Genomic DNA, 19,587 nt, shown 5'->3' with positions numbered 1-19,587 from the left:
TAATTATTTATTATAGGCTAAAATTAAAAATTTGACAATGTAATTTAAATATAAAATAATACTATCACTTACGGTATGCAATGTCAGAAAGGAAAGGATATTGTATTAAAAATAAGTAAATTTAATATCATTCATTTGAAAATTTAAACTTCAAAAAAAATATTCAAAATAGTGGCCTGTCCGTTCCGATCTGGCCTGCCCGTATAAAAAGCGGACTTTGGGCGGTCTTTGGGTAACAAATTATCTACTTTTGCCCGGTCTGCCCGGCCTGAATTTGTTTATGGGCTCACAAATATTAAGTCTGGCCTGCCCGGCCTGTCTTAGTTTTTGGATCGGGCGGCCCGGCCTGCCCGAATTTACACCCCTACAAAAGACCACCTAAAAAGGACCAAACGATAATTTTCTCGGAATTGATTAGGAAAAAAAAAGGACATGTGGGTCACTGGACCTCGACTAAAACTTTACTCCTTGACTTTATCAGTCGGATATGACCAGACATTTCAAATGAAAAGGTGAAACTAAAAGACAAATTACTGGGTACTGAGTCTACTGACTACTGAGTACTGAGCGCTGTACACACGAGCTCTTACCAACAGTGATAATAAAATAAAATGGTGGGAAAACAGCAGGCCAAAAGGGTATCCATTTTTCCTTCAAAAAAAACAAAAAAAAAAGAAAAAGAAAGAAAAAAGCTCCCACACACCAGTAGAGGGTCTAGAGACTAGAGAGTAATTACAGTGCCCTATTGAAGAACAGAAGTGCAGTGAGAGGCTGAAGAGAGACTAAAAATGGAAAGAGGGTTGGAAACCAGAGAAACTATGAGCACGAAAGAGGAAGTAGAAGAAGATAAGGAAGAAGAAGAAGAAGAGGAGAAGATTTGCAGGATTTGCCATAGCCCTGGAGATTCTGAAAACCCACTTCAGTATCCTTGTGCTTGTTCTGGGAGTATGAAATTTGTTCACCCAAAATGTCTCCTTCACTGGATGAAGCAACGCAACACTTTTGAATGCGAGGTTTTCACTCTTTCTCCCCTCTCTCTCTCAGATTCTGATTCAATTTCTTGGTTAGGGTTTTATTTTAAACTGTCCTGAAATTAGAAAACACATTGCTTTGATGAAATATGGGCTATTTTCTTATGTAGACTAATGGTTTTTTGCAGGTTTGTAAACATAAATGTTCTGTATATCGTGTTTATGCTGAGAATACTCCAACAAGACTACCTCTCAGAGAATTTGTGGGTGGGATTTCAGTGAAAGCATGCCTTGTTCTGCGTTTCTGTGTGAGATTTTGTTTTTCAGTTTTTCACCAACACCTTGTGGTACCCTTACTTGCATTTTGGATGTGGCGTTTGAGTTTAGCAAGTAGCCTTTCTGAAGCAAAAGAGTTATTAGTTCATAGTCATATGTCTCCTATGATGAACTGGTTGTATGGCATGGTAATCTGCCATGTTTTATATATGATGTGGTTGTTCGGCATTGCATTAATAAGAGAAGATGAAGAGGATGGGGAGGTTGGGGCTCCAGCACCAGGTAATGAAAATGATGATATTGCTGATGAAATTGGTGAAGATGCTGGGGAACCGCAAGCTATTGCTGGTGTCAGAAATGACAATAATTTTGCAGATTTAAGATTGTTGGTAAAGGGGTTAAAATTGTTGGCAGCTCGTCTTCTTCGGTATTTTCATAGAGTGATGATTAATAGCCTCAGGCTTGATGTTCCTCTACGAAGGACTGGTATATATATGGTCGGGAGTATCTTATACGTAAGTTTCTTTCCGTTTTTACCATTCTATTTACATTATTACTAGTACCAAGAATGTCAGCTTCAATTGATAATGCCATATAGTACAAAAATGCCATATAGATTTATGAGTTGCTTCCTAGGGACTCAGTATAGGTGCTGAACCAGAATGGAAATTTACCTCACTGGAAAAGTTCAAGATTTTTTCATGATAAGTTAAGCATATGCCATATAGTACAAAAATGGATATATCTAGTTCTATTATGGTGAATGATTCTGTTATACATTTCGGAAACTTCCTACTACAAAGAAGAATGACTTCAAACTATTGCTGGTTTATTATGTGAGCTTCTATTATCTTTGTCGGACCAGACATTGAGCAACTTGTACTCGCTTTTCTCTGAGTCTTGTATCATTGTGACCCAAGTATATGGTCTCACTTTCCCTTTCTTTTTCGCTTATCTCAGCATGAACGTTTTTCTGCATCCATCAAGTAATATGAGCAATTTGTTGCAGGACAACTAGAATACTTATGTGCAATTGTATGACTGTTCTCGCATCTTTTGTTTAAGGATTAATACATTATAATACTAAAATTATACTCTCTCTTGCTCTCTTTGCAGTTTCTGATCACCAATGTTGTGCTGATACGGGTGCCCTTCTTCTTAGGAAGAATTACTCTGCATTGTCTTTCATGGCTTTTCTTTGAGGCTTCGTCGATTTTCATGCCATTTATAGAATCAGCACTCTATATAGAAAATAACTCACTGAAGAATGCATCACATGCCGTTACAAATTTATCTGCTGAAATTCAGAATAACGACCTGCTTTCATGTGCTATAGAAGTGGTTGCTGAAACCTTGACTGCAAACAGTACTGGACCGGGAGAAGCCTTAAGCAATGTTGGCAAGCCACTTTTAGTGTACCGAAGCTCAGGCCTATATTTTGTTATTACTCTTGCTACTGGATATATGGTCGTTGCGCCTTTGGTCTTTGTTTGCCTTGGTATCCCTATTAGGACTGTTGCATCAAAGATACATCACTATCTGAGGAAATTCCTTACTACAATGATAAATTCATTCGTTTTGATAATTCATCTTGGGGTTATTCCTTTGGTGTATGGTTGGTGGTTAGATGTTTGTACCATTACAATGCTTGGGAAGTCAATTTCTGATAGGGTAGAATTTTTTTCCAAATTCCCTTTATTAAGCTCTTCAATGCATTGGGTGGTAGGAATCATATACATGTGCCAGATAAACATTTCTATTAGCCAAGTTCGAAGGGTATTATTCTTTAGCCCATTTGATGAAATTAACATTTTTGTTGTGTAATCACCAGTTTCTTGTGTAGTTATGTTGTTTGATGATAAATTACCTTTAACGAATTGTCCAGGTTTTGCATAGAGGAGTTCTATGCTTTCTTCATGATTTAGCAGATCCAGTTGACATCATTTTAGGTGTACTTATCGATGAGGTGCAAGTTAGTCAATTATTCTCCATTGCCGTTAATGGCATTTTGATAGTATTTCTAGTATATTTTTCCAGGTGTACTGGCCATCCGGTTAGCACCAACCATCTTCCCACTGCATATTTCGTAAGTGAACCACATTTTCTACTTCTTATTTCTGTTTGTTATGCCAAGTAATATTTAACCAGGTTATTTCGAAATTGCAGTGTACCTGATCCATTCACTGAGATTCCTGTAGTCATGCTCCTGCTTCAGATATGCTTGCCTTATGCTATTGAACTGTGGGGAACAGTGGAAGCTCTTCTCCATCAATGGGTTACTGCAGTTTGCAGTTTTCTTGGCTTAAATTGTTTATTGCCTTCTAGACCTGAGGACATTGGTGGGCAGGAGAAAGTGAAAGTAGAAAGGCAGCAGGTCGGATTGCACGATGGACTCATTGCTGGTCAAGATCCAAACAACAATATTTCCACCTCACAGAATTTTGATGGTGTGGAAAACTATACAAGTGATGCGATTGATAATGGGTAAATGATTTCAATTTTGTAACCTTTGTTTATGAGTTTGAGTACCTGAAGAGAATTTTAATGTCTACCATATTCACGTGTGGAATACATTCTGTCAAAAGATATTCATAGTGACTAGCATGTTCAGCAATTGCTTTGAAAATGTCAAATTTGGTGATACATGGTATATTCATGCGCCTCGTCCTGTATCTTGTGTTCTGCATCAGATTTTAGCTTACTTCTACTGGATTCTCTCGACTATTTGCAGCTATACTTTTGTACATCGTGTTGTGTTGTTGGTCGTTCTCGCGTGGATAACGTTGCTGCTCTTCAATTCATCCATGATAATAGTATCCCTGCAACTAGGACGTGCAGTGTTCAGTTCCATTTCTAATCTCCTAATAACTCATGGCAGCAAGTGCAACGGTAATGTACTCTCTTGTAGGCATCATACTTTCTGCTCATTTCATGCTTTTTAGATGAACTTTATTATTAACACTAAGCTTCCGGCTCTTTCCTTAGATCTCTATGCCTTCTTTTTCGGAAATTGTTGCATCTGGACTTCTTTCACTGGAGCAAGATACTTCATTGAGCATTTTAAAGCAGGGAAAGCGCATTTACGGTTCAGCGATATCTGCAAGTTGCTTTGTCTTATCGCGGAGAGTTGTGTTCTATCATCACTTTGGGTATGGGATTGATGCAGTAGATTTTTTCCGTTTCTTTCTTGGCAAATCCTAGTTAGGATCTGATTCCTAATGTTAATATTTGTCTTTTGGTTTCAGATCATTGTTATTCCACTGTTGATCGGGCTTCTGTTTGAGTTTTGTTTCATGCTGCCAATTGGAGCATTGGTGGTTGAAGCCCCAGTTTTACTCTTGCATCAGGATTGGGCAGTGGGGTTCTTCTTCTTTCAGCTGTGGAGGACACTGGTATGTGCTATAACTGTTCACCGTGTATCACTTTTGAATAGCGTCTTGTGATGCTTTAGATGGAGGTGCTCACGCTGAAAATGTGATAAACGTATTCCATGAGTGGGACAAACTGGGGTTGATGCCTAATTGATTCATCAAAAAAGCATCTCGAGCATGAAACTCTAGTATTTGCCTACATTGATATACACATAGCTCTCAAAGTCTTAGAATCCACTTAAATATTTAAAAAGACTTATAAAGTGACAAGTTTACATTGGGTGCATATCTCTTAGCATTTGTATCGTCTGATTTGCGTTTACAGGTTTTGCTGAACCATAGGATTGTTCTGGTGGATGAAAGTTGGCGGATTAAGTTAGAGAGGGTGAGAGGTATTGGTTTCGTGAAGCTTTCAGTGAATTGGATGCTGCAGGAGTTACTGATCCCAATCATTATGAATCTGTCAATGTCTCTCTGTTTTCCCTATGTTATTGCCAGATGGATAGTCCCCTCGCTCGGGTTCTCGCACATAGTGAACTCAACTGTCTATCAGTTTACTTGGTTAGTCTATGTGACTATAATTGTACTGTTTTCCTGTGCCAAAAGATTTCCTGTTTGGATCATCAACCTTCACAATTCTATGCGAGACGACCATTATTCTGGTTTGGGGCTGCAAAATTTTGGTGAAGCAGCATCGGAGTGCCAAAGGGAGATTTGATAAGTTGTTGAGATGGTTATCAGAGTCTCAAAGATACTAGTCTGTCAGATACATTTTGATTTAGCGTCATCAAGGAAGATACCCTAAAATTAAAGGTGAGCTGTTTAGCTGTTATGTTATTTTGTTTTCTCGGCAGGTATAGTTCTTTTGTTGACGGGGTAACTCTGAGAGAAGATCAACTGATTCAATTGCCTAAGATTTTTATATAGGCTCCACAGATTTGCTTGTAAATATTCAGTTGGGGTGCCTTGCCTAGTGAGTAGGATTTTGCTTCTCATTTTGAAGTTTTTTTCTTTTCTTTTTGTAACATATTGTACTAGAGTGCTGCAAAACACTGATTGTAGCAGGATATTGATTATATATAGCTTGGATTGGGTGTCGGACTTGGTAACTTGCGCATTTCTTTGGTAATCGCATTTTGTTCAGGCAAATTGGTGGTGGCATTCTTCTTTCTTTTCAGTAATACCTTGCTAAACCATTGAATTGCCCGAGACTATAATACGACATTACATCTTAGCGGCTAAACCTTGCACTGAAGCAGTAAAGCTTACAATGACGAGAAATTTTTTGGGGACATCAACATTTGGTAAATGAAGTGAGTGGAAGAGGGAATGAAAAAGGCAATCAGGGCAATTCCTCAATCACTCAGCTAGCTAGTCTTTAGATAGTTTTTCGTTTTTACAATCTGGAAGGAGTTCCCGTAGCAGCATTATCTGACCGCTAAAGTAAAATGCAGCAGAGAACATACATCATTAGTGGAGAAGCAATGCTGCATCTGTCGGAGTGAATACAGCAGACATTACAGAAAAGTCCGAAGTAGCGGAATTGCATTGAGATTGAAGGCCCTTTTTTGCCTTCTTACTGACACGGAATGGCATTGAGACTGAAGGCCCTTTTTGCCTTCTGAATAGTGACATAGAATGGGAACATGGCCCTAACCCAGACAATTGCCTAACCTAAAGCTTACAATTTAGTACAGTATTTGAGACTTTAGACTTTAGAGACGGTGGACGCATAAGGGTGGAAAAAAAGGCAAATAGCAGAAATATCATCTGCAGCTATTCCTCGTCTTTTACGTTTCCATGCGCGTGCAGCACATTCCACTATTCTTTTAGCTGCTTTCCGTTTATCCGGTGTTGAAGAAACAATTTGAACTGCTTCTTGATTTGAGATGACATCCCATACCTGAGTCGATAAGATCAGAGTCAAATTACGAAAATTTGCACCATTTTTCATATGAAACTCGGAACAAGAGGGAAATGAAATTAGAATGATTGTTATACATACCCCATCCGTGGCAAGGATAATGAACTGGTCTTTACTGGTTATACTCCTTTGTGTGACTTCAGGAACTGAAATAACACCAAAGTCTTTGACGCAGAAATCTCCCAAGGCTCTTGACATTGCTAATCCAGGTTTTTCCTCAGCTGGTAACCATACTCTATGCACACCTGGTTCATCGTCTAAGCAAAACACCCTTCCGTTGCATTGCATTATCCGTTCTGCCTCCTCTGAGAAAAAAAGAAGAAGAGAATTTAGATATCAAGACGGAAGAAATTGAATGACTTAAACTTGGACTAGAGTATGAGGTGAAACTACGAAGACTTAAGAAGATACTCACGTGGTATGTTTGGCTTGAAGTCCATTGTAAGCTGAACTGGAACCAACGTGCCATCGTCAGAAGCCGTTGCTAACACCGCACGAGAATCTCCAACATTCGATATGAAGATGTTGTCTCCCTAAAAACATCAATCAGGAGAAGCTCACTTTATCAGTTCCCATCCCGTCCGAACTTAACAAACTCATAAACGCTTAAGGATTTCCAATAAAGGAGCTCAGGAGGCTGCATAATCTATTCCTCAAGTATACAAAACGAAGTGAATTCAAATGGCTACACTGAGCAAAGTTGCAAATTTTCTAAAGATCTGTCTAAGTTTGAGGATCGGTTCGTATGGAATTCAAGGACTAACAAAAATCAAGTAGATGGCCTAGATTAGCAAAACACCTCATATCGGTCAACCATGACGACGGATTCACTGCTTAGCTCTAACCGAAAACGAAACAACAGATATACTAGAAGGAAGTGCAAACATGAACAACCGGTTACCTGTCTGACAATTGTCACAGCAGTGGTACCGCTGTTAAATGCATCTACAGTACGATGCTGCTTGAGCTCTCGGTCAACAGCAGCACAAGTTTTCAAGTATCCTTGCTTCCATATGTTGAACTGCCGAACATTTTTATCCGTCGTCAACTCAAACTTGGGATCATCTGAAGCTGCAGCAAGGGTCTCCTGCCAATTCCTTAACAATGATGATGGCATGGAATCCCTTACATGTTTCGATACATAGTGACCCCATGTACCATGCCCATCAAACACTCCACAAAACATCATATCTTCTTGGCATCCAAATTCCTATCAATCACCCAAAACAAGAAAAAACCTTATCATCTCATTCAAGCAAACAACCATGGAATGTGTTGCGGGTCTAACCGGTGACCGGAGCAAATCATGTTCACCGGCAAAACAACTAAATTACAAGATCAAAATGCTCAAAAGATAAAATTCGTACCTCCCATACTAGAACGCAATCCTGGTTCGCGGCTTTCATCCCTCTCTTAGAGTAAACGGAAGCGAAATTCTTGGAACCGCACGCATCAACGACACCCGAAGAATTCAGTATCAATTCATTCTTCTTAGCTTCTTTAATCATTGATCTTAACACCTCTTTCCCAACATCGTTCACACATTTCTTCCCTATCTTTATGTAAAATGACTCTGGCATTTTAGTGTTCTTACATGACAATCCACCAAACAGTGATGAAAACTTGCCCATTTGACCTGCAACTCAAAAATCATCATAAAATCCAAATTATAATCCAAAAATATACAAAATAAATAAATAACAAATAATACCTATCAACTTCTAAATCATAAATTCCTCATAGAAACAATCGAATTCTTACTGAAAACTCAGAAAATTCTAGTACACAGAGATGAAAAATGAAGTAACTTCTTTTCCTTGTGTACCTTTTTTTTTGTGTGGATATGAATTGTTTCTGCAAAATCTGAAGTACACACACAGAGCTGAAAAATGAAGCTTTTTAGATGAACTGAGACTAGTTGTTCATCAGATGCTGCTGAAGTACTACTTCAGATCTCTGACTCTGAATCTCCATTCTCTTCTGAATTCTTTCTCTTCTTTTATATTATGGTTAAACAGGAAGAAACCAAAATTAATTATTGTTAAAGAAATTCAGTATGCTGCATGTGTACTTTTCAAGCTATTATTTTAAGGCTCTGGTGCAATTCAGAAAACCTTTAGAAAAGTCGAGTCTCTATTTAATGGGGTTATGATTAATATTTAATTACAGATAGAGAGAGACTAATCTCAAGCTAACAGTCTTAAGATTACGTGATAATAGTATCATTTTTGGTTTTGTCGAGTACGTAAAATATATCCCACCGAACATAAATTAGACTATTATTTATTGACAAAAGACTAATCTCTGCTTAACGGCTATAATAATTACGTGATAGCTATTTGTGATATTACCATGATTCTCGGATTATGACATTCTGTTCAATAGAGTCCATTTCAAAGATTAGAAATTTATGGATGGTGAGCACATTAACATCGGGTAAAATTTTGAAAATAATTACGTACTCTACAAACAAGTCATACGGTCCCAATCCGTTTAAATAATACAAGAAAAATACAGCTTCTGACTTAATTAGTATTTCTGCTTCCAAAATCCAGACACCCTTTAAATTACGGCTCAATTACTGATGTGAGTATAAATGTGACTAGTAAGTTAGTATGTTCCCACTTGAGCAAAAAGCAAAGAGGTGTGAAAATCACAATTAGTTAGTAGTATAAAATTAGGGTTTGCATAAACCACCATTAAGATCTTTAATGTCAATGAACAGTGTCATTTAAGGAGGGAGGGAATAAGAATAAGTGGTATTAACATAAAGTAATTAAGGTTTTTATTGGTTGGTGTATATTAAATAAATGAATGGAGATATTTGTGGACACGTTTATATCTCTAGGAGACAAAAACAAGATTGTTGAACTTGACTACACAAAAGACTGAGCTGGTTATGGGTAGAAGCGCTATTATTTGGTAGGAACTGATTTTTTTTATGATATGAATAAAGTTGGCAAATCTTTTATCGTTTGGACTCAAGATCATGTTTTGTGACATAAAGATATATTTGGTTACTACTTTTGTTGGTGCGGCACCTGCATATGAAGGTGCATCAATAGTATCACATGTCATGTCAATTATTGATGGGGTAAATAAAACACTTTTGGACCAAATTTGAAACTTGAGAAGGTAAAAAAGGGTCTTGGGAGGATTTCTTAGGAAGAGTCGGTCTTCTGGCCAACTGAGCTATTTTCCAGTTAGTTACGCACTGATAGGTTGCGAGAAGAATGTGCAGGCCGCAACTCATTACTTTCATTGGACTGCACTCCGAGTCACCTTGCATGATAATTTTTTGTTTGGTTTCTTTGGTGACATACAGCTTGTTGGGTACAAATTTGGTGGCACCTGAGTCAGAATCGAATCAGCAAAATGGAGTCACTTATGACAACAACAGGGGGATTGGATTGGACTTTATACGATAGAGTTTCTTGTTTAGGTAAAAGGGTTTTTCAACTTTAGAAAATCATGGTGAGAAGAAAATGTATTGTTACCAATTATGGCATTAGAATCCATTACTTGACTAACAACATTACTAGGATTTTTCTTGCGTATATTCAGTCACTTACTTGTTTGACGGGGGCCATGGATGCATGCTTTTATTAGCTATTTTAGGTGGATATAGGCTATATAGTTATGCACAAATTGGGGTTAGTTCAAGCAGAATAAGTAGCCACGTGAAGAAGAAGATAGAAATTAGCTAGCTTTACAAATGGAATTTTGGTACTTCACACTGGAAAGTAGAAACACGTAGAGAAAACCTTGATGTTATTTGTTCGTGGCTTCCTTATTTCATTTCTCTAGTTACTCTTCATTCAGTCTGATAAAATTTTATTTAGGATGAGTAAAGTATATCTGTAAAAGTGTATATTGATGCAGTAAAGTATATCTCTAAAGTCTATCGTGATTTGTCGGACCGAAGATTAATCAAGCCGAATTATTTGAAAGGTTGGACCTAATTATACAGAGAATAGTTTGATGTGATTTTCTCAGGCTTGTCGATCTATATTTCATTTCCCTAATTACACTTCATTCAGTCTAATAGTTTTTCACTTTAGGTAATTAGAATGTTTCTGTAAAACTGCGTAGTGTTTTTGTGAAACTGTGTACTGGCGTTCATCAAAAAACACGTGCATTCTAGGAAGACTTATTGTAATTAAGTTGGTAATAACCGAAGAGTAATTAAGCCGAATTATTTGAAAAGTTGGACACTAATTATGTGCTTTGTCTAGTTGATCGACATGCTTGGAATCGCCAGGAAAAGGGTGACCTGTATATGGCCGTTTGTGTGCTGAAGAATATATCGACATCAATGAATGTAGACCAATTTGCATAATTACGCTTATTTACGTGCACAAGGAAGGAATCCTAGGTGATTTTCATAGTGTCGACTTTGGACTTCGGTCGCTGTTGTAGTACAGTGGGGTTGCACATGCATGGGACTGAGTGTGGTACCAATACCATGTTGAATTATTCAATATCATGAAAAACTCCAAAAATTCTAAGCTTCTACTTAACCCCATACAATCTGAATTTGAAATAACCATGCACTCATCCAGAAAAAAACCAATTTTTATCATTGGAACCCCATTGGGTGAGTCGATTACCACATTCTATAGAGGAAAAACCAACTACAGTAGATAATTACTGTATATGAACATAAATAGAAAACTAAAGTGACCCGGTGGTTTTCAAGCTTTCTCCCGTTAACAAGGCCGGGGATCGAACACCTGTAATATGTATAGCCCAAGATAAAACCCTTGTGATACCTAAATGCAATAGTATTAAGGACCATTTATCGATGTAATATAAAATAAATGAATAATAATATCAGGGACCACCGTTCTACGCAAAAAAAACAAAAAATAAATTGTTTAATCTTAATTTATTTGGTACCATCGAGTTTCAAACTCATGTTATTGGTATCGTCATCAATAAATTTATATAAAATTGGTCAATTAATCCAATAACGACAATTTCTGGGTGAAAAAGACATGCAAAATTTGATACTGTTTAAATGGACGAGAATGTAAATAGAAAACTAAAATGACCCGGTGGTTTTCAAGATTTCTCCCGTAAACAAGGTCGGGGATCGAACACCTGTAATATGTATAGCCCAAGATAAAACCCTTGTGATACTATAAAATCCTAAATGGAATAGTATTAAGGACCACTTATCGATGTAATATATTTCCATGGACACTCTTAGATGGACAAGGTCGAACAAGATTTACGTCATTTTTCTCCGCAAAATCCAAACGATAATGAATTTAAGTCTAATATTTTGATGGTATATTCTTCTTATAAAACTCTACATACATACAAAAAATGGGCACAATTCGAGATGTATAAAACCACCATCCATCCCTTTGAATATCAGCCGTTCAAAATTAACGGTTGGAATTAAGATTGGTAGATTGTCAGGTTTGCTATCTCGAATTGCATTCATTTTTGATAGGAATATAAAGTCTTATAATAGGAATATTCTAGGGATAATTAGTGCTTGGTACTCGGGTTTAGACCAACACTAGTGTTTGGTCTAACATTTGTCTAACGTTAGGGGTTGGTACCTGGACCAGACGCTGATCTATTTTGACCGTTTATGACCACATTTTAATAAAATTAATAAACTAAAAATATCAAGTTACAATCGTACCCCTAAGGTGAATATGGAATCCAACGGATTTCATAACATTATATTAAACCTACGGTGTAGATCAAATATCCATCATTACCCTATTTACTCTATTTATTCCTCCTCCATCATCTTCACGAACATATCTTCGCAACAGAAAAAGAAAAACAACCGCAGAAAGTGATTTTGTTTTTACTGAATCCAATTGATAAATTGGGTTGTTGATGAGTAATCTTCTCTCCGTGGTAAGGAATATCGATTGGGTTTTTAATGAACATCTCTTCATGGTAAAGAATGATTGATAGTTAGGGTTTGGTGTCTATTAGACTTGATATGTTCGTGAAAATCAAGGAAGATGAACCAGAGAGACAGAGATTGAAGAACAATTGAAGATTAATGAAGACGAACTAAGCTATGGGTCATGCAGAAGATGATTTATATGGCTTAGAAGTGGGTGTTTGATGATTTGAGAGAAGGGGATCTGAGATGTTGATGTTCATGAGTTCAGGCGAGATGGTTCGAAGGTTTGTTTGTTCAGAATCAATGAAGAAATTGGCAGCTGGAGTTTGAGTTAATTTTGAATTTGGCAGTAAGATGGTTTGATTTCGAATTTATGGTGAAATTAGGGCTTTTACAGCTTTGAGAAGAATGGGTTTTTCCTGTCTGTGTAATTGAATGTTGCAGCTGAGTTTGAAATGGAATTGAAGATGGGTTGATTTGAATTTCGAATTAGATGAGAGGAAAAGTCAGGGTTCTATGAGTCTATGGTGCAACCAGGGTTTAGGTTAATATTGAATTTGACAGTTAGATGGTTTGATTTCAGATTGATGTGATATTAGAGTTCTTATAGCTTTGAGAAGAATGAGTTTCATATGTTTCTTGTTTCTGTAATTGAATGTTACTGCTAAATTGAAGATGAGTTTCGAATTAGATGGTGCTTCTGTATTGATTTGATCCAATGAGTTGTGTTGGTATTCACAGATATGGATATGGTGGTGGAGGAAGAAGGTTATAATAGTAAATTTGTCTTTTAATTTCATTTTTTTAATTTAATTTTTTGTTTTTAATTTCTTTTAATAATTATTAAACAGAAGTTAAGACTTAACTTAGTCAACTCGGATCAACGTCTGGTCCAGGTACCAACACCTAACGTTGGACAAATGTTAGACCAAACACTAGTGTTGGTCTAAACCCGAGTACCAAGCACCAATTATCCCTTAAAATATTAGACTTAAATTCATTGTCGTTTGAGTTTGCCGGAGAAAATGGCGCAAATCTTGTCCGAGCTTGTCCATCTAAAAGTGTCCATGAATCATCCCTCATATAAAATAAATGAGTAGTAATATCAGGGACTTCTACGCAAAAATAACCAAAAAAAAAACTGAACAAATTGTTTAATTTTAACTTATTTGATGCCGGCAAGTTTCAAATTCAGGTTACTGGTATCGTCACCGATAAATTTACCACTCTACTACAATAACATCAGCAAACTGTTTATTTTATGAGCATCGGACTCCAAAGGCAACTAGTCTCGTATTTTACGTTTCATTTCAATATAATTAGGTTTGCAATATTTAGAAATCATCATCCGGTGAATCGTTTTCACCTTTGTCCGTATCCTATCATCGTCGGGCGGCATATAAAAAACTAGCGTGTAGACTACCAATCGACCAACACCTAGACGAGGACGAGACTTGAGAGGTCGGTAAGTACGTAAGACCTATATATAACTGGGCCAGACCCCACCCTAGAATAAGATCTTATTCCAGCTAGTCGCTGATATTATTCTCATTTTCTAGCTTACAAATACATATAGAGAGGAATTAAATACAAAAGTACGACCAAAAACTGCGAATATCATTTGTAGAATAAAATACGAGCCGAGTTCAATGACGAAAACGTGATTGTGATTCAAATCAAACTTCTTGAAATGTACTAGTTGTTTTCGTGATGCAAATATTCGGATTATATATATATATATGATCCTCTTGTATCGAGGAAATGAAGACAAAGAACAGGTGGATGAGTATATATATATATGGGCGGACAAGTGCAGTTGTTTAGATGATGATTATTGTACATTTAACTACTGTTATCGATAAATTCCACGTCATGCCGACGTGGAAGAAGAAAATGACGCTTGATTGTTAAATCAAAAGTCTAGTTGCTTACATCTAGGGATGCACATATCCTACCCATATCCGCCAATCCTACCATACCCACCAGTTTTTTAACCGTATCCTATCCTATCCACTATTTGGCGGGTAGAATGACGGGTAAAGATTTTCTTAACCGCCAGTAAACGGGTAGGGTGACGGGTATAGGCCATATCCTACCCACTCTACCTAGGGGTGCACATACCCTACTCCTATCCGCCAACCCTACCCTACCCGCCAATTTTTTAACCGTATCCTACCATATCCATTATTTGGCGGGTAGGGTGGCGGGTAAAGATTTTCTTAACCGCCAGTAAACGGGTAGTGTGGCGGGTATAGGCCATATCCTATCCACCCTACCCGTTGTGCATCCCTACTTACATCCAATGCGGTGAATTGGATTTGTATAATAGTCTAGTTGCGGCCATTGACTTGTGCCGCAACGGCATGTGCTTTGTTTTGTTCTCCTTCCCTGTGGCTGTCGACTGTTAATTCTCAACGTCTTCGTTTTAGTTCTCGGTTCAGTTGAACTTGATGTTTCCTTGTTATCTTTGCGTCTTAGTTTAAGATTTCTTTGCACGAGGAATTCTAACTGATTTTCTTGCTGTCGACGTTCTTGTGCGTGCAGTGGGTTGGGCATGCATAGGGTTGAGCACCCTACATTCATATGAAACCATCGCAACATAATCTGAAACAGGTCAAGTGATCTATTAAACAAAGACATGCATACAATCTTAATTAGTTCTAAAATCGAATTGAGATACAAATTCAGAAAAAAGAAAGGAAAAATAACCACAGGATCAGTAATCCTTATGGAACTTGGTAATCCCCGCCTATGCATGCACCAAAATGATGACTTAAGAGTTAAGTCTCATCATAAAGCTGTCAACGGGATAGGGTTAGGGTCAATCCAACCATAGCTTGTCAACCCGCGGTATAGAAGTCTGAACTGGCACATTTACACTACTATATTTTTATATTAAAAAGCGACAAACCTAAAAACTAATAGGTGTACACACAGATACAGTAGACTAAAATTAACAATTAAAATGCACCAAACCAAAGTTATCGAAGCACCACCTAAGTATTTATGTCTCAAACATGAGCGAATCTAAAAACAAAAAGCACAAAAGCTTAAGGAAAGAAACAGTGGAGATATGCCCTAAAGAAGTTAATATGGACAGGAGAATATAAGAAAAACACCTAGTAATACCGAAAAGGTTAATTTAATTTTATTATACTGCTTAAACTTGGTTCTAATTTAATCCCAATGACTATATCTATATAAATTAAAAAGGGTAAAAAGGTAAAAGAAAAGAGCAAATGCAGTTCAACTTGTTTGGTCGGGTTTGTCTGAGTCATTTCGCACAATAAACTTTCGCCATGTCAACCGTGAAAAGATGGAACGAATCTCGGAAAGAATACAAGAAATAGAGGTTCTTGTTTAGTTGTATGCCTGAAATCCGTTACTTCCTCCGTCCCAAATTAGATGAGCTAGTTGGTTATAAATTTTATCCCACTAATCAAGAGGATATTTCTAAACCTATCCTTTTAATTGATTATTGTTATTATAAAAAATATGTATAATTTGATAGTCATGTTAATATTCATTACGTAGGTGTTTTAAAATGCTTTTCAACGGTATAAAGTTTACGAAAAACCGTGGTATAGTTGGTAGATCTCTAAACAATACCTACAATTACAACTGCAAGTGCACACCGCCAATTGTGTAAGGTGCAAATACAAGTCGATCCTCAGGGACAAGGTGGGTGTAAGTTGAAACCAAAGTCTTACTACAACTGACTTAGAACAAAGAGGAACCAAAAAGTGGGGTTTTGTTGTGTCGATACGACAAGATATTGGCAGAGATTAAAACAGAAAGTAAATAGAAGTAAAAGATGCAAATAACAAAGATGTTAACACTGAGAACGATGGTACTAGGATTGTCAAATCCACCACTAACCCACACTATGTATTTAACTAATTATACTACTCTTGTCCTTGTAACAGATAAGGGTGAAGATTCAAGTCTACTCTGTAACTAAGGTGTTTCACCAATAGATAGTTCAATCGCAACTAAGGCATTAATTTGGTGCACTAACTGTCTAATTAAGCACAACTAGTCAAGGGGTTAACAATAGTATATCAAGCATGAGTTGCAGCACAATCAACACAGTTTTATTCTAACTACAATGGATGCCTGACATACACTGTGAGAGCAAAGTATTGAAGCACTAAGATTAAATCTATCCTAAAACAGTTTAAGCATTCAAGAGCAACACAAATAGCTTGAATAACATAGCAAAAAGCTAGGGCTTCATCTAAACCCTAGCAAATGGAATTAGAACATGATGAAGATGATTAAACAATGGTTTTAAACTAAGCAATTGATCCAGCTAAATTCAGATGATTACACAAATTGCACTAAACCGCTCTTTATAACCCAAATTTCTTACCAATCCTTTGAATTTGATAATTAGAGAATACCCACTCACCCAAAACGCGTTTTCTGACAAACCCCTCCCGCAATTCAACTCTGCAACTCCTTAATTTGATTTTTTTTCAGCTGTGAAGATAACCCTAGTTTTATCTCTATCAATCCTAGCTTCTAGGGTTACAAAAGCTAAGATGGAGACAGATATAGACTAGGAGGTTGATTGATGGCTAGCTGAGAGGGTGGCTATGCTCAGAGCTGGTCGGGGATGGAAGTGATGAAGGGAGGTGAACTAAGAGTTTTCCAGAGGCTGGAGAGAAGATGAAAATGATGTGAAGGAGATGTTTGGTTTCTGCTCGAATGGGGAAGGAGATATGAGGCTACGGTGTTAGGCAGGCGTATCAAGATTTGATGCATCGATTGGAGACGTCGTTGGATGTTGGGTAGCTTCTATCAAACGATTGGTAGATCTTGGGTTATCTTGGAAGATCTTCTTCTAGGCCCATATCTTCTTCAAAGCTAATATCTCAAGCCCATTTCTAATTTTGGGTCTTGCAAATAACATTTTTCACTTGCGGATGAGGTGCAAACGACATTCTTCACTGCCTTCTTAGCGAGAGCTTTGTTGGTTCTCTTCCGTATTCACCAAATCTCTGCTATTTTGGCTTCGAAATTCATCCAAGCTTTATTTAGTACCTAAAAACACAAAGTAAATTAGTAAAAGTATTTATTTATTCTATAAAACAATGAAAATACAAAATTTGGGATAATATATGATTTTAAAGCGCAAAAGATGAGTTAATTGCCAATAAAAAGGTGTAGAAATATGCAGTGTTTGGCACTCATCAATAGTTTATGAGATAAATCATTTCTAAGTTTTACTAATTATTATCTATAAGGGTATAATTGTAAGAAATACTGAGTTTTATGTAAGATCAAAAATGTTTCATCAGCACGTTTTGGTGCAAAAATATTCGCTCCAACACTCCTCGAGATGCGTGTGTATGGATTAAATCTCCGTCGTTGATTCAATTCCTCAAGAAATGAATAAAACTAAGATTGATGTTGACTGATTGATCTTCAACTACTGATTTAACTCCACAAGAAATCGTCGATGAAAATCTAATTGATGCTGAATGGTGGGGAGTACCTGCAAAAACACTATAATGCTAAAGTCAGAGAGAGTTTCTTAGCAGGTTTTTTTGGTGGAAAAGGATTAGAAACTGTATACCTTTTGAGTTAGGATTTAGCCTCTATTTATAGGCAGAAACTAAATCTAGCTTTCGGGGTTAATAGTTATCTTAATAACTTCCCTTATATGTATAAATCCAAGAAAACAACCAGATTCATGATAAAATTTGTTATTCCCTATAATATTTATCATAATCCTTATTTATATTAAATAATTATTATCCTAGATAATAATTATAATTACATGAGATAGTTGTCCTCTTTTTGTTAGGATTTTACAATTATCTTAAATTATTATCTTAAATAATAATTGTAACCACCTAAGATAATTATTCTCTTCCTGTTAGGATTTTGCAATTATCTAAAATAATAATTGTAACCACCTAAGGTAATTATCCTCTTTCTGTTAGGATTTTCCAATTATCTTAACTAATTATTATCTTAAATAATAATCATAACCACCTAAGATAATTATCATCTTTTGGTTAAAATTTTGCAATTATGTTTTAACAACCATAATTAACTTAGATAATTCGAACGACCGATATTTCCTTTAAAATATCATGATCTCCATTCTAAAAATGACACTTATCCAGATTTAAACTTTCTTGCTCGGAGAAAGGATAATTTTGGTTAGATGAATCAAACCATGGGTTTTGAAAGTTACCCATGGGTCTCCGGACTTCCACAATAAGCAAAATGAGTTTCCATAATAAACCACATAGGCTTTAATAATAAGCCAACTAAACTTCCAAAATAAGCCAGTTATGTTTCCATGATAAACAAAATGGGCTTCAATAATATGTTTCCATATTAAACCAAATGAACTTCAATAATAAGCCAACATCCATGTTGTAGTTGCAGGAAATCCCACAACACACCCCTTGTATTATCGTGACTATAATTTTTAGATCTAAACTTATTTGATATGAAAATAAAGATAAAAATAATGAAAACAGAAAATAAGACACAAGATTTACGTGGTTCGGTCAATATGATCTACATCCACGGGGTTAGGGATCTTCACTATGATTGTTTGTAATTACATATGGATTACAATTGAGACTCCATTAATGAGTATTTGGAGCTCTCTAGATCTAGTTTTTGGAGAAGAAGATGAATACAAAAGAGAAGGTTGACCTCCCTTTCTCTCTCTACAAAACGTGTCTCTCTACAAAGTGTGTCTCCCCTTTTCTTTTTTGATTCTCCTTCTTTCTCTCTCTTGCCTTTCTCTTTATATAGGATATTACATAGTGGATGACATCTCATATGTAGTAGATTACAACTCATATTATCTCAGCCTCTCGCTACGTTCTCTCAGGCTCTTGCTACATTCTCGCGAGATCTTACTATTGTGCTATATTTGGATCCTACATCTTGCCTCTTTTTCCTTGAATATTGCTTGAAGAGCGATCTTTAAGGAAAAATCCACCTTGTTGTAGTTGTTGGAGGAACGAGCGAAAGAATATTGGACTTGAAAAGTACGTACTTGCCTCTATTCTTTTGTGAAGTTCCGGAGCGTTGCGAAGTAAATAAGAAGTATCATCTCTTGAAGTATGCGAAGTATGAAGTATCCTTGATGAAGTATAAGAAGTACTCAATCCTCGAAATATATAAGAAGTATGA

The 19,587-nt window shown here is 36.6% G+C and overlaps 2 protein-coding genes across 4 annotated transcripts; one reads left to right on the top strand and one right to left on the bottom strand.

Annotated features, from left to right (window-relative positions):
• The first annotated feature begins 674 nt into the window (after positions 1-674).
• LOC113355268 (probable E3 ubiquitin ligase SUD1) lies at positions 675-6,354 on the top strand. 2 transcript variants are annotated; one of them, XM_026598091.1, is made up of 6 exons: positions 2,891-3,333; positions 3,414-3,731; positions 3,979-4,136; positions 4,233-4,396; positions 4,493-4,639; positions 4,944-6,354. In XM_026598091.1, the coding sequence occupies exons 2-6, from the start codon at positions 3,448-3,450 to the stop codon at positions 5,334-5,336; spliced, it is 1,146 nt and encodes a 381-aa protein (XP_026453876.1). In that variant the 5' UTR covers positions 2,891-3,333; positions 3,414-3,447; the 3' UTR covers positions 5,337-6,354. The 2 variants fall into 2 exon arrangements, with proteins under 2 accessions (XP_026453875.1, XP_026453876.1); XM_026598090.1 differs by lacking the exons at positions 3,979-4,136; positions 4,233-4,396; positions 4,493-4,639; positions 4,944-6,354 and adding exons at positions 675-1,013; positions 1,160-1,762 and having other exon boundaries at positions 2,364-3,023; positions 3,133-3,333; positions 3,414-3,555.
• Positions 5,933-8,656, bottom strand: LOC113355269 (probable protein phosphatase 2C 34). Of its 2 annotated transcripts, none has more exons than XM_026598092.1 (6): positions 8,368-8,656; positions 7,910-8,178; positions 7,444-7,752; positions 6,958-7,075; positions 6,624-6,847; positions 5,933-6,521 (listed from the first exon to the last, which is right to left on the bottom strand). In XM_026598092.1, exons 2-6 carry the CDS (start codon positions 8,171-8,173, stop codon positions 6,327-6,329), a joined length of 1,110 nt encoding a protein of 369 aa, XP_026453877.1. In that variant the 5' UTR covers positions 8,174-8,178; positions 8,368-8,656; the 3' UTR covers positions 5,933-6,326. The 2 variants fall into 2 exon arrangements, with proteins under 2 accessions (XP_026453877.1, XP_026453878.1); XM_026598093.1 differs by having other exon boundaries at positions 7,910-8,181; positions 8,369-8,656.
• Between the last annotated feature and the right edge of the window lie 10,931 nt (positions 8,657-19,587).

This window comes from Papaver somniferum, chromosome 3 (genome assembly GCF_003573695.1).
Source record: "Papaver somniferum cultivar HN1 chromosome 3, ASM357369v1, whole genome shotgun sequence".
Classification (NCBI taxonomy): Eukaryota; Viridiplantae; Streptophyta; class Magnoliopsida; order Ranunculales; family Papaveraceae; genus Papaver; species Papaver somniferum.
Note: the sequence above shows the minus strand (reverse complement) of the source record. Positions and strands in the feature narration are given on the sequence as shown.